This window comes from Eptesicus fuscus, chromosome 9 (genome assembly GCF_027574615.1).
Source record: "Eptesicus fuscus isolate TK198812 chromosome 9, DD_ASM_mEF_20220401, whole genome shotgun sequence".
In the NCBI taxonomy this organism is placed as follows: Eukaryota; Metazoa; Chordata; class Mammalia; order Chiroptera; family Vespertilionidae; genus Eptesicus; species Eptesicus fuscus.
The window spans coordinates 75,281,962-75,308,136 of record NC_072481.1 but is presented as its reverse complement, the minus strand read 5'-3'; the positions used below and the strand labels follow the sequence as shown (position 1 = coordinate 75,308,136).

The 26,175-nt window shown below is 40.8% G+C and overlaps 1 protein-coding gene across 3 annotated transcripts in view; it reads left to right on the top strand.

Moving 5' to 3' along the window:
- Window positions 1-26,175, top strand: part of CDKAL1 (CDK5 regulatory subunit associated protein 1 like 1) — a 654,128-nt gene that overhangs the window by 506,370 nt on the left and 121,583 nt on the right. For all 3 annotated transcript variants that reach the window (XM_008146133.3, XM_028152333.2, XM_054721432.1), the window contains one exon: window positions 25,884-25,946. In XM_008146133.3, coding sequence (XP_008144355.2) covers window positions 25,884-25,946 — 63 coding nt within the window. The remainder of the gene's footprint in view (window positions 1-25,883; window positions 25,947-26,175) is intronic.

Below are 26,175 nucleotides of genomic sequence, written 5' to 3'. Positions count from 1 at the left end.
TTTGTTACTGCAACAATAGGAAACTAATATACTAACTGTGGAGTATTTTGATCTGAGAGCATTGTCTGGATTTTGATACAGCTAAGTTAATTGAGCTTTCAGCCCTATATGCTATCCAGAGTTTGCTGTGCCACTCGATGACACAGGTCATTCCTGGGTCTGTGAAAGCTTATACTTGATGCTACCTGCAGGCACAATAATCTGTAGCCCTAATCCTAATAATGACATAACAAAAATAACAATAAGAATTAACAGTTATTTAGCAATCAGTGTATGTTAGACATTGTTCTGAGCACTTCATATCTATTACCTAATTTCATTCTCACAACTTTGTGAAGTAAGCACCACTATTATAGTCGTTTTGCACAAACGATGAGGAAGCAGAGGCCAAGAGTAATGAATACCTTGCTTAAGATCACAGAGAGACGTTCCTGCCTTCCCTCTCCACCTCTTAGATCCTGCCATTCCTTCTAACACACTTGATGCACCCACAACACCTGGCTGCTTATGGTTCCCCACGTGCCTTTGTGTTTATCTTTTCTACCTCCAGTTTCCTAGAGGAATCAGCATGGGAAGAAACCTGGGAATAAAGAGAACATGGAATATTTAATGAGCATAAAATGCATGATATTTGGGGCAGTAAGATATGTTGCAGTTTTTGCTTGATTTTACTGGTGTTGGGAGCAACCTGCAGGTGTAGGTTACTGTCAAGGAATAAGTCAGGAGCTGTAGGCAAAGCCTAGAATAAGATGCCCTTCTAAGTTAAATAGCTTTATACTGTCCTGTGTGATGGAGCAAGTTACTGAATAGCAGTGATCGAGTGTTTGTTTTGAAAGCTCATTCTGGGTGTAATGGAGTGGGAATAAAAAGTCAGAAAGCCCCAATAGGAGATGGTGCAAGACAGGTGTGGAGACTAACAGGTGACTTATTCGTGAGACCTTCAAGAAATACTCTCCTTTTGGACTCAATTACTCTAAGTCCCAGGCTTAGCTCCATGTCAGCAAAGTGTTTCTGTGTTTAGTGGAGAGTATTTACTTGACAGAAGGTCACTTAATTGGCTTGTGATGGACTCTGGGCTCTCAGGTCAAGTATTGGTAGGCCAGGACATCTTATAAGGACCCTTAACCATGCCCGACATTCCGGGCATTACAGCTTCTTTCTGCCTTTGCTCCTCCTGGTGCTGTTGATGTTCTGTTTCCTGATGGCCATGAGATTGCTCCTGGACCAGCCTGGGGTCACTTGTACTTCAAGGGAGAAATGCAGCCCCTCCAGACCCCTGCCTTTGTCTGCTCTCTTTCTTCCCCCACACGATTTTATCTCTGCCCAAACTGTGTCTACATGGCAGTTACAGAATTAGCTTTTTCCTTATAACCTCTTTATCTTTCTTTGTGTTTTTGTTTTTCTAAGCACCATAAGATAAGCTTATCAACTGTGTGTGTGTGTGTGTGTGTGTGTGTGTGTGTGTGTGTGTGTGTACCTGCAGAAAAGTCTGGATTTGGGAACATTGGAAGAAGCTGGATTATTCTTTTTTCTTTTCTTTTTTTCTTTTTGAGTAGGGAAATTCCCATTTGTCTTGCTCTCACTCTAAAAGACTGAAGGAAAGGGGGGGATGGTGATAACATTTGGAGCTTTGAAGAATGAAAATGACAAGAATTGTTAAGTCTCAGCTGTGCAGAGGGAAGTTCAATGTCAATAATGCGTTGGCCTTGCCAGTACTGTCAAGCCCTTTGGTTGTCTACCATCTTGAACCTGAAATGTTAGAGAATTGAGCAAGTGTGATTCATTTGGAGTAACCAAAAGCAGAGTGTCTTATCAAAATCTCATGAAAGAAAATAAGTGCTCTTTCTAAGAAGGAAGTGTTCCCAGGGGCGAAAACAGTATGCATGATGTGGCTGATGCAGGACCTCACCACCCTGCGACCTGTGCACAGGGCCTCTTGGACAGCACAGAAGAGAGGTGTCCCCTGAGAGACCTTTAGTTTTCATTGCCAGACTGACTTTTTTTTAAGAGCATGCTCCTGAATCCTCTCAGCCTGAATCACTCCTTCAGAAAACCCCAATCCTCACTGATCCCCTAAATCCCCGCCTTCTGAATCTGACCTCTTGTCTGCTGTCATAGAGCACTGCCTAACTTTTTATTAAGTCCTGATGTGACGTTGATGAACTGAATTCCACTATCACATAAATCAGCTTCGTGTAGTCAGACCCACAGGACAGGACGTGTACTAGACATATGCAGGCTGTAAATGCAGGATGGAGCCATGGTTTTGTGGGATTGGTTTCTGTTCAGGATGGTAAAGATAAGAAAAGGAAAACACAGATTTTGTTGATATCTAGAGCCCTTTCGGGTGATTCTTCTGTTAATTATCAGTTATTGAAAGAAAAAAAATCAGGGTCGACTATACTTTGGGATCATGGTTTGTCTTGGGAATCTTAGTATTTCAAGTGTTCTAAAATAAACCAACTTTAGGACAGCAAAGAGTCAGATATGATTTGAGAGCTTTCATTTCAATGGTAGCAATCTTAATTTGTACTTCATAGTCAGCCCATAGAAAATCTTTTTAAAAATCATGTAAAAAAACTACACTCAGCTTGTTTCTTACGATTATTTAATTTTTTTGCTTTCCTTTTGTTAATTTTTTTATCCTGCTTCTTTTATGAATGTATAATAATCAAAACAGTAGGAATAGGTGTGATTATAAGTTTTTCTCTCTGATGGTGAATGGTGATGTGTACTAGGGTTAAGAAGGACTGAGTGAATTTATCCTATCTAATAAAAGAGTAACATGCAAATTGACCATCACTCCAACACACAAGATGGCTGCCCCCATGTGGTCAAAGATGGCTTCCCCCATGTGGACACAAGATGGCTGCCACAAGATGGCCAGCAGGGGAGGGTAGTTGGGAGGGACCAGGCCTGCAAGGGAGGGCAGTTGGGGGTGATCAAGCCTGCAGGGGAAGGCAGTTAGGGGTGACCAGGCCGGCAGAGGAGGGAAGTTGGGGGCGACTGGGCCTGCAGGGAAGGGCAGTTGGGTGGGACCCAGGCCTGTAGGGGAGAGCAGTTGGGGAGAACCAGGCCTGCAGGGGAGGGCAGTTATGGGTGACCAGGCCCACAGGGGAGGGCAGTTATGGGTGACCAGGCCCGCAGGGGAGGGCAGTTAGGGGTAACCAGGCCCGCAGGGGAGGGCAGTTAGGGGCAAACAGGCTGGCAGGGGAGCAGTTAGGCATTAATCAGGCTGGCAGGGGAGTGGTTAGGGGGTGATCAGGCTGGCAGGCAGAAGCGGTTAGGGGCAATCAGGAAGGCAGGCAGGCGAGCAGTTGGGAGCCAGCAGTCCTGGACTGTGAGAGGGATGTCCGACTGCCCATTTAGGCCTGATCCCATTAGGATCAGGCCTAAACGGGCAGTCGGACATCCCTCGAGGGGTCCCAGATTGGAGAGGGTGCAGGCTGGGCTGAGAGACACCCCCCCACCCCATGCACAAATTTCGTGCACCGGGCCTCTAGTATTATAAATTCCATTCTTTGGCAAGTCATCTTTATTATATTTCAATCTATTTTTTTTTCAGTAGTGATTACATGCCTTGTTTTATATAAGTTTCAGAAAAATTGCAAGGATTTACTTAATTCTTATATGTCTTTCATATGAACTTCGTTTATTAAAATTGTATTCAATTCAAAATATTCAATTTGAACTCACTTTTTATTACTTTAATAACAACTTGAGAAGTGAGTAGACTCTTGGAGCTACTTCTAAAGATAAAGAACCTTATAATGTTGTATCTTATTTTTTTATCTTCTGCTATTTTTTCTATAACTATGGTTCATTAATTACTCCATGTTTATTACCTTCCAAGGGACGTATAAGTGTAGTTCCAAGTATTGGAGATACTGTTAAATGTATATTTAGGTCAACATAATATATTCAGTAATATTTAACATGACACTTTTCTAAACTCTTGCCTCTTGTTTATTTCATAATTAAGGAGTAACAAGTCAAATATAATCAGATAGGCTTTTAAATGGATAATAATAAAATGTACTCTATTATGTTCTATCTGAAATCTTAAATCCTGATGCTTTATTTTTGTTACTCATAATAAAAGTACCTTTATAAAAGTGGTACATAAGATTAGAAGTTATAAGAGCAGGAAAATGAAGCTTCCATTGTTTGAAAGTTAACATGTGCCAGAAACAAGCATAGTCTGTTGTTGTTTTTCATGTGCTTTGTCTCATGTTATTCTTCCAGGTTCTGCTATTATTTTTCACTGAGCATCAAAGAAGTACATTTGCCCAAGGTTACATGACTAAGTTAGATGCCTGAGACTTAGACTCCATTCTTCTTCTGCTCCACACTCATATAAACAGTAGAACAGACATTTATCCCAGAAATTCAAAATAATTCTAAAACTTTTTGACCAAAACACTGTTGGTTTCCAAAGTTGTTTTTCTGTTATAGCAGTGATGTTTTATAGGCCATAGAAATTTTTTTAAACTTCTTTCTCCCTCCCGCCCCCCCGACATTTATTTATTTATCCATTTATTTATTACCATCTTAACCATTTTTTAAAAAATCTTTATTATTGAAAGTAATACATACATCCCCCTTTTTCCCCATTGACCCTCTTTTAGCCTACGCCTACCTCAACCCCAAGAATGATTTTAAACTTATAGAAAAGTTGTAACAATAGTATATATCCAGTAAAGCCTTTACCAAAATTTATCACTTTTTAAGATTTTGCTAAATTTGCTCTTCCTCAAAAGATAGACAGACAGACTTATACATAGATATTTTTCCCCTGCACAATTTCAGGGTAGAATACAGACATGCAGATTACAGACATAAACATTTAGTGTGTATTTTCCTAAGAATGAGTATCTTATGTAACCACAATATTGTTGTCAAATTCAGAAGACTTATCATTGATACAGTGCTTTACCTAATCAACAGTTCATTCCAATTTTGCCAAGAGTTCCAACAATGTCCTTTATAGCTATTGTTTTTTTGATATTGGACTCAGCTCAGGGTTGGGTCTTATATTTAATTGTTATATCTCTCTATCTGGACATTCCTGAGTTTTATCTTTCATGACATATTGACATTTTTTTAGAATACTGGCCAGTTATTTTATGGAATTACCCTCATTTGGGCTTTAGTTTTTATGATTTGATTTATATTATATGCTTTTCCCTGGGAAACTAAATAAATGATATCACATCTGGAGTCACATGCATTTTTGCCCCTTATTGGTGATGTTAATTTTTATCATTTGGTTAAGGCATTATCTGGTTTCTCCACTGTATAGTTATCCATTTTTATCATAACTTTTAATCCCAATTATTTATTTGGATCATAGAAGAAAGAAAACATAGGCCTTGAAAACTCAAAAACCTTAATGATTTAGTTGACACTTTCAATTTTATGATGGCTTAAACTGTCACAACTACATAGCCTAAACGATTGTTTATTTCTTTGTTTTAATCTATTCTAAATCTTTGAATTATTTTAACAGTTTTTCATTCTTAGACTATATATTTTTAAATAAGATACTTTAAATTGAGTGCAGTGACATGAGAAACTAAAATTGGAAAGGCAGAAACTTATTTCACTTAAGTGCCTGTAATATTTACACAGCAGGTACTACGTGTAGATGTTTTATCTTCAAAAAGTGTGCAGATCAAAAACTTGTGTTGGGTCAAGAGAAGCTAGGAAAACTCATGGATGAAATATCTAATTTTAGGAGTAATTCATAGGTCATGAACTTAATATTTATCCTAAAACACTATGATCCTCACCAACTCTATCTGGATATTACTAGTATCAAGGCACACTATTGGAATAAAAAATACTTCCCATGTAGTCTATATTCCTGTACTGCCTTTCCTCTTAACCTTTATTATCTGGGAAAACCACAAAGTAGCCTCTCAAACTACTTTCTGTGAGCTTTGAATTTGTTACTTTAGGACAAACAAATATTAAAACTATGGAGGAACAAGTCCACAAGTAAATTGCAGTTAGTTTTGGAATCTAACACAAAAACATGATTGGTATCACTAGGCGGTTACAGAGTTAATGCAAAGCAGTACTTGATGATCTCCTCCCAGCTAGCTGATGTTAAGTGTCAGAGATCCCCAGGAGCCAGAGACCTCAAGGAGCCGCCCTCCTCATTCTTCCTACCAAGTTAATGGAGATCAGTGAAATGTTATTAAGATGGAAATCAGTGTGTTCCCTCAAGGTTTAAAAGTGTATCCAAACAGATAATTTGCTATCCCATCGAGGAACTTAAAGGCCACTGTGAAGTAGTTTAATTTTATTTTCTCTTCTGTTAGCAGCAAGACGGGATAGATTGGAAGAAGACTCAGCTAGCACTTCTCACCTGTGTTTATAACCACAGCAGTCCTGGTGCCCATAAAGACCACAGCATGGCTTTGGGGAGTAATTTAAGTCTCTTCATCACTTTGGCAATCAGAACTACTGCAATGTTAAAAATCACAGTTAAAACTACAGTTAGGATAACATTAATTAATTTACCTAGTATCAGATCTGCCCCTCTGTGCAAGGGCCCGGACTTGCTGCTACACCACATGTCAGGATGACTCCTAAGTGTACCTTACTCTCAGAGAGCCATCCAGGAAGGAAGAAAAAGATGATATAAGTGGCAGTGTGTTTCGAATACTGTAAGAGTGACACAAAGGGCTGTAAAACTTAGAGGCTCATGAGTGAGACCATCAAGGCCACTGTCCAAAGGAACTTTTTAAAAGCTTAGCTTTTCACTATATGAAAAATAGTATGGTTTCTAGAAAATGTTAAGAAGTTTAGTTCTTCTGAGATGCAGGGTTTGCAGTGAATAATGAGAAAGACCTTTATAAGGTGGTTTGGGGCCAGTCAGGGGAATATGGACTCCATAATCACATCAGGACTCACAACCTCATTAGCCCTTGGGCCTGTTCCTAGATAATGACCACACGCTGAGCCACCAGAAGCATATTACTGTACTACGTAGGCAGCATCCACTGTTTAGATGTCTCTTCTCAGAGTGACACAATTTCAGGAGTATTTTAGGAAGATGAATTTGGAACAATGTGCAGGATGCATCAAAGTAGAAGAAGGTGCAGGCAGAAACTGAGAAGGTAAAAATAGTGTGGCCATGAGGTCAAGAGGTCTAAGCACTGATGGCAAATATGAGAGAATGCAGGAAAGAACGAGTGAGGGACTTGGAGGGAAGACTCCTGTGACGTGTAGACTCGATGGAGCTGTAGTTTCCACCATGTGTAGTACTCACCAGGTGCAGGCACTCTCTTGGTGCTTCACATACATTGATTCATTCCATCTTAATAACAGCCCTCGATAGTAATTATTCTTATGCCCATTTTACACTAGAGGAAACTAAAGCACAAAGAGTGTAAATAACTTGCTCCATCACACAGCCAGTGGTGGAGCTCCGATCTAAAATCAAGCATTCGGTGTCTATACTCTGACTCCTAGCCACTCTGTCTATAATAAACTATGGTGGCAAGGGAGAAAGAAAAGCAGTGCCTGAAATAAAGCTGCAAGAGCCTTCATTAAAATACAGAGTCCTCAATTCCTATTTTAAATATATAGAATTTTAGAGTCAAAATTTTATGCATTTAAAGGCAAAATGCTTTAACCAGCATGGCAACTTTCAGGATGTAGAAATCTGTGCTCACTGAGGTTTGGTGAGGTAAAATGACTTCCCCAATGTTTTATCCACGGTTGGGCCAAAATGGGTGAACACACAGGGCACCATTGGCAAACACCAGTCCCGTTCCAGCTGTTTGAAGGGGTGTCTGTAAGTGTTTAGGGTCTAGCCTGCTCCCAGGCATTCCACTTGGCTTTCCCAACAGTCCCCGTGTTTTCTTTCATTTCAAGATTGGCTACAAATAGGTCTAGGGTTTTAGCTCTTCCTTGCTGTGCCCAAAGTCCTTTTTCACTTTGATTTTTTGGCTAATCTCTATCGAAAACAGGAATAGAAAAGAACGAAAACTTTGAGGAAATTTACAAAGGTTAAAGAATATCATAGTCACTCATCTTTAATTCTTAACTATCTTGCTAGACCTAGAAGTCATTGTCCTAAAAAAATCATTTTCAGGAAACTTGTATGCATCAGGCATTGATTGGGATGGTATTCTGAACCTCTGGCCTACTGACTCTCTTGCTCATTAATTGAGATGGGGACCGCTTTTTTATTAGAACTCTTCTAAGGGAGAGGGACTATATGCAGGTTGTAACTAAGACTTTGAGAAGCTACCTGAAATGTGGCTTCAAACCCCCTAAGGATTTGCTTGATGTACTGCATTTTAAAGAGGGGGAGCCCAGGTCTCCTCGGGTCTTTTGATTTGCGTGGTGGAGTGAACAAGCTAGGATACCACTACTTGTTACGGTCTGCTCCCTCCCACAGAGGGCTCAACACCCCAAATACTTAAAGAATGTTTGTTTTCATGGACACCAAATGAGTAGTTTATAAGAGACCTTCATCTATCCCCAATCTGGGCCAGTGGTTCTTAACCTTTTTATAAGAATCTGATTTTATGTATGTATAAAATATTTAACACACACACACACACACACACACACACACACACACACACTCTTCTCTCTCTCTCTCTTCCAAGCTAAAACCTAATTTGCCCCAAAATGGTAGTATGTTTTTCGAGTACACAGATATCCTAAAGCCATCCCTGGTCCTGCATAGGACCCATGTACACAGTGATTAGTGTCACCTGACTGGCCTACTTCCTGTCCACAGTAGGACAGCCATTTTAGGATGTTTCCTTGTAGACAGCAGATACCAACAATGAGTGCTTTTGTGGAAGGGAATAAAAGATTAACTATAGGATGACCACTTAATTGCAGAAGAAGCTGGATAAAGACACTAACTTTGAGAAGTTGGCTTATTCATGAGAACTTGAATATCTGATTAGTGTATATGCTTCATATAAACCTAAGAGAGAAAAACAGGTCAAGAACCAAGATAGTATTTCCAGAACCTGTGCTCACAGAAATCTGGGGCAGAACAAAAGAGAATGCTACAGATTAATGCCATGTGATGTGAAACTGGAAAAGGATTCATGAAAGCAGTTCATAAATGGTACTTAAGTACAGTTGAAGGAACACACATGATCTAGATTAAATAATTGGTTATATATTTTTTTTTATTGGTTGGGGTTTTAGGGGAATGTAAGTTCTATCAGAATATAGTCATTATTTATAATGAAAAAAGTGCAGCCTGATTCCAAACAACCAACCTAAAAGCAAGATATAGAGTATAACTTGTCTAAAGGTTAGGAACTGTGTTACTGCTTACTAATTTCTTTCATTAATGTGTGGCTCTACAACACTGTTTGTGACTAGGATTGGAACTATGTTACTCAGTCTCAACAATATGATTACAGAGTGTTAAATGATACCTTATACATTGTCTTTTCTGGAGACAGTGTCATGCTGTATGCATCCTGACTACATATGGTACTGCTGGGAATTAAAATTGTAGCATTTAGGGTTTTTTTTTATTTTACTTTTAAAGGGATAAAAACAAAAAAGAGTAACCAGCATTCTTTATAAGTTCATTAAGTGCTAAGATGAATGTTCCCAAATCCCCAGGCCTCGAGGAGAGTCTTGAAGGAATTTAAAGCTACCCAGGAGTTTCTGCACCTGGTTCAGCCCATCCATAGGCTTCAAGGCTCTGGCAACCAGCTGGGTTGTGCGGACAGTGGAAGAGTCCAAATGTGTTTCCTGGGGGAGGGACTCATTGGTTTTTATGGGATTCTTAAAGGGATTCTTATCCCATAAAAGGTTCAGAACCCATTATATGATGTTTCTGTTTAAGAAAACAAAAAGTAATGTGTTTTTTTTAAATAACTTGTGTTAAAGCATAGTTCAAATCCACATTGTTCAAGGGTCAACTGTAATTGCTAATAAAATGTATAACGCAGACATTCAGTAAATCTTTGCATGAATGGATGAATGCTTATCATTAAACTATAGTTATGAATACTTTGAAAATATGAAGCACTATATAAATGTCAAAAAATGTTTGGACGTTGACATTGATTCAAGTTACTTTTAGCATAATTCCTTTAATATGATCATGGCCAGGTAGTGTATTCAGCTTTTTCTAAGACACTTATCATTTTGCATGTATGTTAAACCTACAGGCCTTATTTAAATACCTTGGGCTGTTCCCCCAATAAAAAGCAGAAAGCATACAAGGTACACAATAAGATGCTTAGCTCTTCACTGCTGGAGAGGGAAGGAAAGGAAAGAAAGGCAGGAGATGAAAGATTGACGGGGCTGTGGGGGCGGGATCCTGGGGCTGATGGACAGCCCTCTCTAATTCCTGATGCTTCAGGGGATGGGCATAGACCTCCATAAGAATGAGGAGCCTGGATGGTGGGGTAGCAGTACTTTAGCCCCCAAGGAGGCCTACCTATTTTCTCATTAGAGTGGCCAGGCCTGTCATATGGTGCCTATGCTTGGTGCATTTTTTTTTTTTTTTTTTTTTTTACTGTGTGAACATGGGTTAATTTCTCTGAAAGCTCTTCTGTAACATGAATTATATAAGACAACTCTACTGTATATAAGTAGAGTTGTCTGAGGTGTTGGGATGGGCACAGGGGAAACCTCAGCTATCCATGTTCCTCCTGCTTACCCTTTTTCTAATTTCCTAGGCCCTCAACCACCATCCCTCCCCCCACATCCCACACGTGCGTTCCTGTCCTCTTCCTGCCAGTGGCTGCACAGATTGCTGGCTTTGAGCCAAACTCAGAAATTTTCATCCTCTGTGTAGTAAACTTGCCCTACAACATAAAAAAAGAATCGAGCGATGTCTGCAGTGACATGAGGAAGGGTGAGAGGAGAAGATTGAGCTGTATATTAAATTGTCTTCTGGTTATCAAATAAAGACTCCTTTATCATAAAGGCCAAAGATAAAAAAGGAAATGTGTATGTTTAATATATGGAACGAAAATAAGTCTGTTTTTGACATAGTGCTTGAGGAGAAGATAGGTCAAAAAGCCCAGCCACCCCTGAAATGAATTTTAGACTCTTATTATTGGTGTGATGGGATGGAGAGAGATATCAGTGATGGTTGCATTGCTGATAGAAATGATTTTTTACAGTAGGTGCTAAATTAGATGTAGAAAGTAGGAGAGTTATCAAGCCTACATTGTCACGTCTGACCTTCCAGGTCCCAGTCGTGGAATCATAATAAAAACGAGTTGTGGGCTTATCTAGAGATGCAGCAATAACTGGCACAGAACAATTTTCGAGCTTCTCTTCAAATGGGGTGACAGCAGGGGTTATTCGCAGCCATGAAGGAGATGCATTGGTTTTGATCAGTTTTTAGAACTCTATAGCAGCTTATCTGTGGGTCAGAGAGATTTCGTTTTCTCCATTCTTTCTTCGTTCTTTCCCTTTAGGGGCTCTGTAGATTAGCTTCTGGAAGCTGGTATGAGGCTCCAAGCACTAACAGAGTTCGTGCAGATCCAGCCTGCACAACCCTGTCTTTCGCAATGTTGAGCGTCACGCTCATTCTCACTGAGTGTTAGATTCAATAAAGGCACATTCCCATCTCTATATATAAGAGAAAGAGAAGTTTTAATAACAATGCAGAAATACTTATAATTCCAGGATACTAATTAGAAAAACCCACACTGCATTTATTTTATCCACTTGCAAAATATTACTCTCATAGTTATGTCTCTAATATGACTTCCTACTTTTGATTTTTGTTTAATTGTATAGTGTGACTTTACTAAAATAACTTACAGGTATCAGACATGATTATTAAGCAAGTAGGAAAAGGTAAATAAAACCACTTGTCTCCAGCCTCTCCCTCATTTCAAATAATTTACTAGTATAGCACAGTAAGACTTTGAAGACAAAAGTAAAAAACTGCAGTACCTAGAGAGAAGAAAATTTGAGTTTTAACACAGTAACTGCTAATCTTTTGAAAATATCAATGTGAAAACAGTTGTCTTGTCATATGTTAAAGAAATGTTTTAAATTTGAGAAATAAAAGTGAAACCTCTTCATGTATGGGTAACACTTGTGGCTGTGAGTTGGTCTAGATGTACTACAATTGTGAGAAAGAAAACGTAACAGGAATTAGATTAAAACCTGTTTGTTTTGCTTTGTCAAACTTCTTATCTTCAAAGTAACTAAAGGGAGGAGAACATGTTTATTCTTGTGCCCCTGGGCACATAAAACCTAGTGTCTAATATATGGACAGCAAATCAGGAATCTGACTACATTCTGAACTACTACTGGTTATTATCTTTACGCATTGATTTTAAAGCTAAGGATAACCCATGATCTATAGCTATTGATTTTGTTCTTTCCTGTATTCTTCCATCCCCCAAAATATATTGGATGCTGTTATTCCCCTATCCTGTACATAACTTCTCAGAAAGCTTTATGAGGGAGCAGATATGTTTAAAAAAATTGTGCATAAAATAGAAATTGATGCAAAAGCAAAACCCCATGGGAAACAAATTTCAATTTCTGGAGTTATTACAATTATTATCTTGAAGTACCAATTCTAGTTATAAAAATAATTTTAACATAAAGTTGTATTTGATTTAGTTATCTGTGTAAGAATCATAAACAGGTCACTCATTGACACAACCACTTGGTGAGCAGCATTAATACCATAGGTTAATACCCAGAGTTTTAAGAATTTATTCAGTAAACATTTGAGTACTTAGTATGTGCTGGTACCTGGTTAAGTACAGGGTGGGGCAAAAATAGGTTTACAATTATTTGTATGGAAAATGATACAATCCTATATAATAAAAGCCAAATATGGAAATCGACCAAATGGCAGAATGACTAGTGGAACAACCGGTTGCTATGACATGCTCTGATTACTAGGGGGCAGACACTCAATGCAGGAGCTTCCCCCAGCCTGCAGGCCCCAGGCCGGCCAAGGCGGGTACCAGCGGGAGCCCCACAGATCAGCCCTGATTGCCGACCAGGCCTAGGGACCCTATCCGTGCACGAATTTTGTGCACCCGGCCTCTAGTAATAAATAATAATACAATAATAAACTCTTTTTCCCATACTCACAACTGTAAACCTACTTTTGCCCACCCGTACAGTAATTTATTCTCACCACCAGATTGACTGTAAGGTCTGTTGAGTCCAGTGACCTGCTTTCCATCTCACCAGGGCTAAACATGGTCCCTGCAACATGATGGGCAGTAATTGTGTCAAATGAATGAATGTATCATTCAATTAATAACTAAGTTTTAGAGCGTGGAGAACGGATTTTAGATGTAGAGGCTGAGGACAGGGACAGAAAAACTTAGGAGGAATAAGAACACCAGCTGACTAATCAGGGAGCAGTGATCAAGGAATGCTGAGATGGCCTCAGTGCACAGAAGGTGTCCAAATGGCTCAGGGCACGGGACTGGATTAACATAAGGTGGGTAGCAAGAGCCTGTAGGGAGAAGAAATAGGGAAATGGAGGTTACTAGAGTTGAAGTGTGTCATAAACAGAGTTTGGAGGGAAAGGTGACTTGGTGGATAGTTTGAAGGATCAGAAGGTTCGATGAAGGTAAAACCAAAATGTGGAGGGATCAAGGGGATGTCAGCATTTCTCGAACAGCTCCCATATGCAAGGCACTGTAATAGTGTTGTGGAGGGAGGAGGTGCCACCCAGATGACCAGGATGTGGTTTCTGCCCTCAAAGAGGTGTTGGCACACTGTGAAAGCAGTAGAGATCAGTGTAAACATACAGTCAAAAAGGTTCTTTCTGTTTGGGGGGTCCAGCATGAAAGAGGTGATCTCTGACCCAGGCTCTTCAGAATGAATGTAACACTTGAAGATGTTCAAGAAGGTGTGCCAGGCAAAGGAGATAGCATTGGCAAGACGTGGCCTCAAGAAAACACAGGACCTGCTAGGAACAAGACGTTGCCTTTGGTGTTAGTGGGGAAATGTGGCCAAGCCCTAATGCAGTACCTAAAATTCGATTCTCTGAGCATTAGGGAACCCTTGAAGGCTTTAAAGGAAGAGCATGCATGACATTGGATGACCACGCACTAGAAACCCCACTCTGGCCTCAGCACAGCCTCGATTAAACAATGCTTCTAAACCCTCGCTTCACTTTAGCATCACCTGCAAGGATTTTAAGAATTTCAAATCCGAGGCTGCAGCCCAGATCAATTAAATTAGAATCTATGTCAGTGGAACCCAGACATGAGTATTATTTAAATCCCCAGGCGATTTCCATGTGCAGCGAGAGTTGCACACCAATGGTTCAGAGCAGGGGCTGGAAAACTTGCTGTAAAGGGCCAGATAGTCAATCCTTTTGGCTTTACAGGCCATGCTATTCCTGTTGCAGTCATTCAGCTCGGCCACAGTGGCACAAAAGCAGCCACAGACAATGCATGAAGGAATGAGTATGGCTATATTCCAATGAACTTTACAGAAGTTGAATTTCATATGATTGTCACATGTCACCAGTAAATCTTGTTCTTTTGGGTTTGGTTTCCCCCCAGCCATTTAAAAATGTAAAAAACAAATAACAGAATATGCAAAAAAAAAAAAGAGGTGGCCAGCTGTAATTGGCCCACGGGTCATTTTTGCCAGCTCTTACTGTAGGGGGTAAAAATTGAGCCCAGGTGGTTTAGGGAAAAAATATTACTACCATAATCCAGATGAGAAGTAGTGCTAACTCTCTTTTGTGGCCTGTTATAAGGGCAGAGTGAAAAATAAGTGATACTGAGTTGATATTTATAGCAACTCTTGTTCTAGTGTGCGACTTCCGAGCACCCAGAAATTGTCACACAAAGGAACTTGGGATGAACCATTGTGCATATCTAGGACTCAGTACCATGGACTTGGTCTTTTCACTTTGCAGGGATTTGTTTCATATTGAAAGGCTGCTTCTTTTCTAACTTCTTGTGAAGGCTGTTCATTTTAGCAACATCTGTTGCTACCATGTAGTGAAGTCTCCTTCCTTTCTTGTGGCAGCCTTGCCTTTGTTGCCGGAAAATGACCTTTTCCTTGCAAACAAATGCTCTCTTTAGACAAGGGGAGTTTGATATAGGAAGATAGGGCTGCCTGCATTGTCCTTATGGGCTGTCCCTGAATGAATGCAGAATTTCCTTTTTGCATTTCCTTGTAGTTTGTGTTGCCTGGTTAGGGACCTGCCACCCCCACTGTGAAAATGAGAGGCTGATTGTACACCTTCAATGCCACTAAGGTGATTTTAGAAACCATAAGGCTGCAAAGAAGTGTTTCCCACTGATATCCGCTGTGTTTCAGAGTAAGTGGTACATTTCCACATTTGCCTGGTTATTTTATGTGAAAACCATTATAGTTGGGTGAACAAATTCACTTTATCTGTTTTCTAACTTCGTTCTTAGAATTCTGCTGTTCTAATGTCCTCTAAGAATTGCTTCCATACCCCACTCACCCCCCTCCATCCCACCCCCCTCCAGTGCAGATTTGAGAAAATAAAAAGCCTGATAACTCTCCTTGAATTTGCTGTAACTGGAGGGGAGGAGATTCAAGACCACAATCCAAGTCAGCAGCGTGTATGGCCATTTCAGTTATCTCGCAGATCTTACTAGAAAGGAAGAGGCGTAAAAATGTGTAGAATTAGAGCAGACTTTCCAAAATTTTCTCTACCATCCTCAGTTCTTTCTCAGAGAACGTGAACGAACATGGTATATGTGCCTTATAACACAAAAGCAGATGAGATTTTGAAGAGTATTTCCCAAGTATTTTTGGTTATTTGATCGCCAAACATATTTCACATCATCGACTTTTTAAATTGATTTCTAAATCTTGAGGTTTGTTTTAATTCCAGGGACCTGTTCTTCCTTCTCTCGATGATGTTGAATCATTATCACTGCAGGGACACAACCCAAATATTCACACTATATAAGCAGGGTTGTGATTGAGTGCTGATAATGTCAAGTGCTTTTAATTAAGCTTCTGATGTTTTAGACATGGGTAACAAAATAAAGGTGCAGGCTTATTAAATTAGCTTTCCATTTATTTTTCAGAAGCACTCACCAAGTAGGGAACTACATAGATAACAGCAGCCATTCTCTTTAGCCAACGCCTCCGTGTGCCCCAGCGGAATTCCTACTCAGAGTCCATTTTTAAGTAAAGGAAGAGGTTAGGAAATAAGCGAATGCTTCACACATAAAGCAGAGATTGAGAAGGAACATACCTGATAGAATTCAGAATCTAGAGTGGCAGGAGCTAAAAGGCGTGGGGACCCATCCAGAACAATAAAGGTTAACATGGGAAGAGAACTTAGGAATCCTCTCGGCCACTGGCTCTCAACTTGAGCCGCATGTCGGAAAACACAAGAGCATTTAAATAATGGACTTGCCCATTTAATCAGTGCCACTGGGGACTAGGACTGGGGCACTGGTATATTTTAAAGACTCCCTAATGATTCTAACCTGCAACCAGAGCTGAGAACTACTGGCCTAATCCAACTGCCTCATTTTACCTATGAAGATACCTGAGCAGATACCTGGCCCAAGGTCAGAGAGCTGCTGTTTGCTTGGATTTTAACCTCTGTCTTATCTTCTTATCTCATTCACTGTATATGCTCCCTGGGTGATCACATCTCCTCTCCTGCTTTTAATTATACAAATAGATCCGCGTCTCTCTTCTAGCACCATCCCTTCCCTTCTCTCTACCTTCCTTCTCATTCTCTCTCCAAATGTTTCACAGCAGCCACTTCACACTCATTATATTCAAAACCGAATTCCCCTCCTCAGCCCAGTCTTCAAATCTGATTTCTTTAGGTTCCTTCCATCAGCACGGGGTACTTCCCTCCCCTCTGTAATCTCAGCCAGAAACCCAGTTGTCTTCCTCTGCTCTTCCCTCCTTATGCCTGTCCAGTTGGTCACCAAGTGCTGTCCATCCTGCCTCCCAGCTGCTTCTCACACCCATCCCACCTACCCTCCTTGCTCCAAGCTTAATGTGGTGTGTTTTTATTTTTTCTGAACCACTGCAATATCCTCTCGCACCATCTTTGGCCTCTAGCCTTGCTTTCGCGCTTTGTCTCTTATACCAGTAGGAAGCTCTTTCTGAAACACAAATTTGATCATTTTGATGAAACTGTCATATATTTTGCATCATGTGCACTAATCATTTAATCATTTCTTTGACTCAACAAAGCTCCCACTTTTCCTCCCTGTCTCTGTGTGCCTGTACCCAAGCTACTTTCTTACAGTTTATGTAGATGCATAATCTATCTATATACTCAGTTATTTTATTTTGGCTTTTATCAAAAACTGAACTCTCCAGTAAGGTATCCTATCTAATAATAGACAAATATGCAAATTGACCGCACCTTCGCTACACCCAAGCCATGCCCACCAGCCAAGCCACGCCCACCAACCAATCAGGATGAGTATGCAAATTATCCCAACAAAGATGGCGGCTAATTTGCATATCAAGACAGCGTCAAAAGAAGCCAAGAGCTGCAGAAGGGAGTAAAGCTTCGAAGAAGCAAGCAAGCTGCGGGGGGGGGGGGGGGGGGGGGGGGAAGAAGGGAGGAGCGAAGTCAGGGCCAGGGGCAAAGGGAAAAGCAGGCGGGCTGGCGGAGAAGGCGGGGCGGGCGACAAGGGCGGAGCGGAGGCGGGGTAGAGTGCAGCAGGAAATCCTATTGCAGGATTTTTCCTGCAACGGGAACGCTAGTGGTATAATATGTTCCCTCTAGATAGCAATGCCTGTCCTTTGACACCTGGAGCCTGCCCTGCAGGAAGTATAATAGAAGACGCCACAAGGAAACTCAGACCTACCTGAGTATCAGCTCACATCCTTAGTAGTTACTTCAGTTACCTCTTAAGGTTTTCTGGCTACTTCATTTCTTACCCCTGACACCAATGTCTCTTGTTGCATCTTGCTAAGCCCTGTCCTCACAGTGAATCTCTCAGTTCCTGACTAGTTCTTCACCAAGGAATCCCTGACCCTTGGTCTTGTTTTTATCTTGTACCTCTTGGCTATTTCAGCTCTTTTGCCTCAGGCTGTGATTCTCTGACTTCCCTTCTGAATGCCTATCCATGGCATATAGCAACTGATCAGTCCTTGATCCCTAGCCTTTATTGCCTGGAATTTTGGGATTTGTTTAGAACCTAACTCTCCTAGTCCCTCGGAGACTCCCCTTGGCATTTGTCCTACACCATCCTGATCTAATTGTCTCAAGTGCACCTGCCTGACACAAAGGTCAGCTATTCAGCTTACTGTCCAGTTAGCAAGTTGTCTTGGTTCCTTATCTTTCCACTCTAACTTTTCTGATGCTACTTGCCAGTTGATTGGTTAACCAGTTCTTAGGCTCTCTTCCAGAAAGAGGTCAGGAAAAAATAAGTACGTTGAAACTCTCCTTTCTTAGCATATCAGTTTTACTTTAAAAAATAAACTTGTTTTAGTGGTTGCCCTGGAGTTTGCAATATACATTTACAACTAATCACATAATACGATACTACTTCACAGACAGTGTACCTTATAATAACCAAATAATCCTAATTCCTCCCTCCCATCCCTTGTATAATTGCTGCCATTCATTTTATAAATACATAAGCATACATAATTGAATACACAGTTGCTGCTGTTTTTTGAACACTTATCTATTAGGTCAATTAAGAAAAAGAAAAGTTTATTTTTCCTTATTCCTTCTTCAGTGCTCTTCATTATATGATCTGGATTTCAGACCTATATTATTTTCCTTATCTCTAAAACACTTATTTTAACATATCTTGCAGGGAAGGCCTACTGGCAATGAATTCTTTCAATTTTTGTTTGAGAAAGTCTTTATTTCTCTGGATAATTTCACAAGGTACTGAATTCTAGGTTGGTGATTTCTCTCTCTCCCAACTCTTAAATATTTTACTCCATTCTCCTTTTGTTTACATGGTTTGTGAAGAGACCCTGGAAGTAATTCTTATCTTTGTTCCTCTATAGCCAAGGTATTTTTCTCCCTGGATTCTTTCAGTATTTTCTGTTTGATAACTATAATTTGAAATTGATATGCCCAAGTTTTCTTGGCATTTGTCCTACTTAGTGTTCTCTAAGCTTCCTGGATCTGTGGTTTGGTGCCTGGCATTAATTTGGGGGATATTCTCAGTCATTATTGTTTCAAATAGTTGTTCTCTTCCTTTCTATCTTTATTCTCCTTCTGGTATTCCCATTGTGCATATGTTACACTTTTTGTAGTTGTCCCACAGTTCTTGGATATTCTCTTGTTTTCGTCTTTGCTCTCATTGCTTTTTGGTTTTCAAGTTTCTATTGAGATATCCTCTAGCTCAGAGATTCTTTACTCAGCCATGTACAGTTTACTAATAAGCTGATAAAGGCATTTATCGTGTCTGTTAGGTTTTTTTAGCTTTAGCTTTTGGGGAGAGGGGCAGGGAGGGTCTTTCTTATGATTTCCATCTCTGTGTTTACATTGCCCATCTGTTCCTGCCTGTTGTCTGCTTTATCCATTAGAGTCCTTAGCATATTCATCATAATTGTTTTAAATTTCCAGTCAGTTAATTCCAACATCTCTGCCATGTCTGGTTCTGATACTTGCCCTGTCTCTTCAAATTGTGTTTTTTGCCTTTTGTTATACCTTATAATTTTTCTTGATAGCCAGACATGATATTCTGGTTAAAAGGAACTGCTATAAATTAGTTTAAGCAATGTGGTGGTGAGGTGAGGGGAGAGAGAGCCTTCTCTCTATTCCTGTGACTAGATCTCAGTCCTTTAGAGAGTCTGTGCCTCTGAACTGGGATCTTAGCAAGTGTTCCTCAGTTTTCTCCTCCCCCAGCCTTAGCTGGGTGGGCTGGAGTTCAGTATTGCCCTTCCCCAGGTCAGTTCTGTTTTGATGATTAATACACCTGAGGGCAGGCCTTGTTAAGAAGAACAGAGTACTCTGGTATATTTCAAAATGCTTCCTTTCCCCCTCCCTCTGCCAGAAGAAGCCCAGGAATTTTTCTTTGATATTTACTATGGGAACCTGGTTGAGCTCCTGCAGATAAATTTCACAGTATTGTGCCCCCTTCTCTCTCCCCTCCCCAACAACTGGATCCCCCTGTAGTTCTTAACTTCATGAGCTGTCTGCACTGAGCTCCAGCATTCCCTTAACTGCAGTTCACGTTTTCCCACCTGAACACTGGTTCCTGCGGCAGCTTCATCCCGCGTCTCTGCTCCAGGCAGCCGCATTCCTGTTAGTCTTCAGTGCTGGGCCTGCAGTTTTCTCTGTGCCCGCCCCTCTCTCCTGGATTCAGGAAGAGCTGTTGCTTTTCAGGCTGTTCAGTTTGTTCCTTGTTGTTGGGACAGAATGGTGACTTCCATGCCCCTGACATGTGGAAGAGAAAACTGGAAGTTAGTACAGTGAAACTCAATCCTGCTATTTTGGCTGCTTATCACCAAGTATGATTAAGGCTTGCTGAAATCTTTATATTTTATTATAAGAATACTAGGAGCCTGGTGCACGAAATTCGTGCACTGGGGAGGGGTCTCTCAGCCCAGCCTGCCCCCTCTCACATACTGGGAGCCCTCAGGGGATGTCCTACTGATGGCTTAGGCCCGCTCCCCATTGGGTGCAGACCTAAGCCGCAGTCTGGCCTCCCTTTGCGGGAGGCGACTGGGCTGATCAGGGGAAGGCGCCAGCCCCATTACCCCACTGCTGCAGCCACTGCCAGTCACTGAAGCTGCCAAGGTATTTTCATCAACACGGACTCCAGTCCCTTCACCATGAAAAAATGACAACTTTCTTTAGGCATTTTCAAGATGTCTCTTTCATAGGATATGACATTTCTTTCTTTATTTTCCTTTTTATCCTCTCCTGGGGATATGTTTCCATTGATTTTTTTTTTCCCTTCCCTCTGATTCCAGGCTCGGCCCCTCCCCACCCCCTGCCTCTCTGATCGCCAGGTCAGGCTACCCAGGCTTTAGGCTTGGGCAGGCCCCCCACCCCTCCCATCGCAGGCTTGGCCCCTTCCCAAGCCTAAAGCCTCCGCCTGAGGCTTTAGGCTTGGGAAAGGGGCCCCCCGCACCTCTGATGGCTGGCTGGGAGTGACCTGGGTGCTGAGGAGGTTCCCAGGACCCAGGTATGTATGCAAATTAACCGCCATCTTTGTTGGGTTAATTTGCATACTCACTCTGATTGGCTGTGGGCATAGCAGAGGTACGGTCAATTTACATGTTTCTCCATTATTAGGTAAGATAGTGTAAGCATATCAAACTCTCTGAAAGCTCATATGTAGGTTTTATCACTTTTTGAGAATCCATATGTAGAAATGAAGTCCATAGTGTTATTGTTTTGCCTTATAATACTATTTTATTCGAGAAAGCTTTAATCTACAAGTAAAGAATAAGCACAGAAAGCATTGAATTAGTTTGGGGAACCAAATTTAATTGATGGTATAACCTCATCTTCAAAATGTCTATTCTCATCACATGCAGAGCCTTTTTCAGATCTGAGATATGCATACTTTGTTTAAAAGTAAAACGATTACATTGTCTGGAACCCTGGACTATTAGAACTGCTCCATTGATTGGAACCTTTAGTTTTGTTTAGGTTTGTCTGAAAAAGGAGTATAAGCATGGGTATAAAAGGGGTCATCCGTGTGCTCTGTCCTTGAGGAGTGAAGTACAAAAGCAATTGAGGAAGTACCTGTAGGATGGAGATCTGTAGAGGGTTAGCTTGTCAGAAATCTAGAAGTTTCACCAAATTTGCATACTGCCTCATCTGTTAAACCAAACTGCAACCCACATAACTTCAGGACTTAGCATGTAGTTGCTTTTTAATAAGCTCTCATCTCTGTGGCCTGGGATTGATGACCAAGGTGACTTGAAGGTGCCTCATACAGTTCTGGGAGGGATGTCTGATGTACTCACTGTACTTTGGCCACCCTCGTTACAGGTTCATCACACAACTTGTTTAACATGTTTACTTTTTAAACACTTGGAGAATTAACAGGTGGTTGCATGACTGAGCTGTTTGTTTTAACAGGCTAAAAAGTGGGAGGTAATTTAGACACACACTATGATGCAATAGGAAAATACCTAATTATTCTGTTTTTGGCTCAGCTTTTGGTTTCAGTTAAAACTAGCAAGGCTCAACAAGCCTATTTTGTAGCATAGTAGACTTAACATTGTCTTCATATGAGAAACTGGCTCACTAGCAATAATGGTCACACTCTATAGTTATTTGTACATGAAACCCTCTACGTGGCTTTAGTGCTAGAACTTAGTAAAGGGTCTCCTTTCAGAGTATCTGTCTTCAGCAGTTAAAATGTGAATACAGAGGGCTCCGAAAGTCCCATATCTATTTCAGCATGCTATAAACACCAACCAACTTATGTTTTCTGTCTGAATATAGAATGCTCAGAAGGCAAAATCCTGAAAACAAGTCAGCTAATGATTATTTTGCTGGTTGTTCATCTTGATGTGTCAGGATATAGGTTTTGATTGTTTCTTGAACTGTCTTCATTAAGCAATTAAAAAGAACAAGCAATTTTACTGGATAATTAGTTGTTCATTTGGTTTGGGGAGCTTTCCAGCAGACATAGACATGGTCAAAGATAGATATTCAAGATCAGGGATGGCTAACTTTTCCTGAAAGGGGCTAGATAGTAAATACTTTAGCATTTATGAGTCATACAATCTGTTGTAACCACTCAACTCTGCTGTTCTAGAATGAAAGCATCCTATATAATAAAAGCCTAATAAGCTAAGTGTCCAGTCATCCGGTCATCCATTCAACCAATCAAAGAGTAATATGCTAATGATATGCTAAGGCCGCTCAACTGCTCACTATGACGTGCACTGACCACCAGGCGGTAGACGCTCCGACCGGTAGGTTAGCTTGCTGCTGGGGTCCAGCCAATCAGGACTGAGCAAGACAGGCCGGACATGCCCTGGAGCCCTCCCATAGTCTCTTCCCCGCTGGCCAACCTCCCGTATCCCTCCCCAGCCCCGATTGTGCACCAGTGGGGTCCCTCGGCCTGGCCTGCGCCCTCTCGCAATCTGGGATCCCTTGGGGGATGTCAGAGAGCCGGTTTTGGCCCAATCCCGCAGGCCAGGCCGAGGGACCCCACTGGTGCATGAATTCATGCACCGGTCCTCTAGTTCATAGATAATAGATAACTGAACATCTGTGGCTATGTATCAATAAAACTCTATTTACAGAAACAGGTGGTGGGTTGGATTGGCCCATGGACCATCATTTGTCAACCCCTCTTCTGGATCCCAGAAGATATGCCACTGGGCTATACGACTCTGACATCACAGGGAAAAGAGCAGTAATTTTCAGTAAATTGGACTAATACATATAACCTTCAATATTCATAGCCAAGACTTCATTGTATGTGTATGTAATAAATTTGTTGTCAGAAAAAAAGAACATTCTTTCCTCTCTGGCTTCTTTGGGGGCTAATCTGAATAGTGTGTTTATCATTTATACCCCATTTCCTTCCCAAAATAATTTGAGGTAGCTTATAATAAAATGCATCTTTAGCTATCAAAGTAGATTCAAAACTCACAAACAAAGGCACACAAAACAAACTCTGAATATTCCGTATCCATTGCCAACTCAAGCTGGTAGCTCAACCATTTCTGGGACTGAACAGACCTGGGGACACCTCCTAAGTTTAAGACTTTTTTGCTCCCTAGTTTATCTTCTCTAGCATAATTTCCTTTCTGGGAAAAAAAAAAATTTCCCCCCATGTTTTAAGTTTCTTACCAAAGGAAGTGTTAGTATCCGTCATTTTTCTTCTGAGAAAATTATAAGCTAATGAAAACTTTGGTGTCAAGTGACCTGTTCAGAACAAATTCCAGGGCTCATAGAGCCAAAGGACTGTTTCCGAGCGGTTAAAGATCCATCTCTGCTGTCTGGGGAAAAGGAATGTTAAATTACTTTAGAGTTTGATGCTCAGAAGCACACCTGAGAGATAGACCAGAGGAGGTGGGAATTCTGGCTGAGCGGCAGGGAGGATAATTCTTAGTGGGTCTCAGAATGTGGAAACAAGGCCAAGTGATTTGACAGACTGCCAAGGGGAGTTGTGGCTCCAAACACAGTTCTGAAATAGGGAAACTAATCTATGGGAAAACCATGAGTGTGTACAAATGACTCTGATGCAAGGTCTTAATTAATAGCAGACTTGAATACTTAGCCAAGTGGCTGCAGAAGATCCTGTGGAACCTAGGAGAACTGCTTAGTTCCCTGGCATTGGGGAGGGATCACAGACACACTCAGGTAGACACTGGAATTTAAAGGAAGGAAATACTTTCCTAGGAAATGGGTTCCAGGCAAGTGAAGCTAGAAGAACTCATTTACCTGGTAGTGGGATTAAAATCAACAAAGTAGAACCAGAAGCAACACAGGGATAGACTTAAGGGCAAACTGGACAATCTCGTGACGGAATGTTAGTATGTGGTAGTGTCTAACTCTATGATGTACAAGAAATAAATTCTATAATAGGCACCTGTGAAGATGTTCGATATCTGTTTTAAAAATGTTTTATCTGTTCTATAAACTTAGAAATGTTACAACCTTTAAATGGAAAAGAGAAATTAAGAATTTCCAACTTAAGCTGTAATTTCCTCTCATTCACTCTGAGTGAGAAGGCAAATTGGTACAGTGTTTTGGGGAAGGGAGCAGTAGGGCTGTATCTATCAATGTAATCAATGTGCATACTGTTTGATCCTGCAACTGGATTTTCATAATTTATCCTTTAAAAATCTTCCACTCCCCCTAACCGGTTTGGCTCAATGGATAGAGCGTCGGCCTGTGGATTGAAAGGTCTCAGGTTCGATTCCGGTCAAGGGCATGTACCTTGGTTGCGGGCACATCCCCAGTAGGGGGTGTGTAGGAGGCAGCTGATCAGTGTTTCTCTCTCATTGATATTTCTAACTCTCTATCCCTCTCCCTTCCCCTCTGTAAAAAACCAATAAAATATATTAAAAAAAAACAACACCTTCCACTCTCATGCCCTGGCCAGTTTGTTCAGTGGTTAGAGTGTTGCCCCAAGAATTCCTGGTGAAGGGTATGTACCTGAGTTGTAGGCCTAATCCCAGCCTGGGTCGGGGCATATGCAGGAGGCAACTCATCCATGTGTCTCTATCACATCCATGTTTCTCTCTTCTCTCTCTCTCTCTCTCTCTCTCTCTCTCTCTCTCTCTCTCTCTCTCTCTCTTTCCCTGTTTCTCTCCCCCCTCCTCCTTTCCACTCTTTTTAAAAATCAATAGAAAAAATTATATAGCCTCGGTTGAGGATTAATGGAAAAGAAAAACTTTCACTCTCAGTCTGGCAGATATTTGTGCAAAGATGATAATTATATTTAAAAATTGAAATGAATTTCAGGGAAAAAGTTCCAATTACAGGCACTTAATAAATATTTGTTAAGTTAATGAGAAAACCATGCAAGGCGCCTGAACTAAATAACAGTGACAGAACAAAGGTGACCTCAAGCAGACAGACCCAAGCTGTGACCTGGGGCCTGAAGGAGGTGTATTGTTTAAATAGACAACGCAAGTGCCCAATTTAGAGTAACAGCAGTTGATATTACTATGAAATTCAGAGGTTTCTTTCCTTTTTTTTTCATTTTAGTATCTAAGTTATGTGTCTATAAATAGAGTTTTTGATGATTAATGTTGTAATTATGCAACCTTCTAAGAAGTGGCCTGGCTGGTCTGTGACCATGACCCACATAACCATCAAGTGGCTTTGGTTTCTAATTTCATCCACATGTCCCATGTTGACACTGGAGCCCCTCACCTTGCACAAGGAAGAATATCTCAATACACATTATCTTAATGCAGATAGAGAAATAAATACCGAGAGATAGATATACGTATAGATACATATTGCCACCTATCAACTCAGATGTCTGTGTTTTCTTCCACAGAAAAAGCAAAGAACAAAAGATCTTTCTCGGGTATTTCACTCTTACAGTCCGTATGATCACAAGGTAAGAGATGCATGTGATTACCGTATTGGATGGTAGAGAAATCTTTCTGAATATATGGCACAATGTCCCCTGGTATGTAGTGATTTTAAAGTACACTTACCAGTTCCATTTCTATTTCTATCTTAATTTCCAACTCTATGTCTTTAAAAGAAACCAGAAAATTTGTATTTTGAACTAAAATAATTGTATTTTATTCACATTAAAATCTAATTACATATTGTCACTGAAA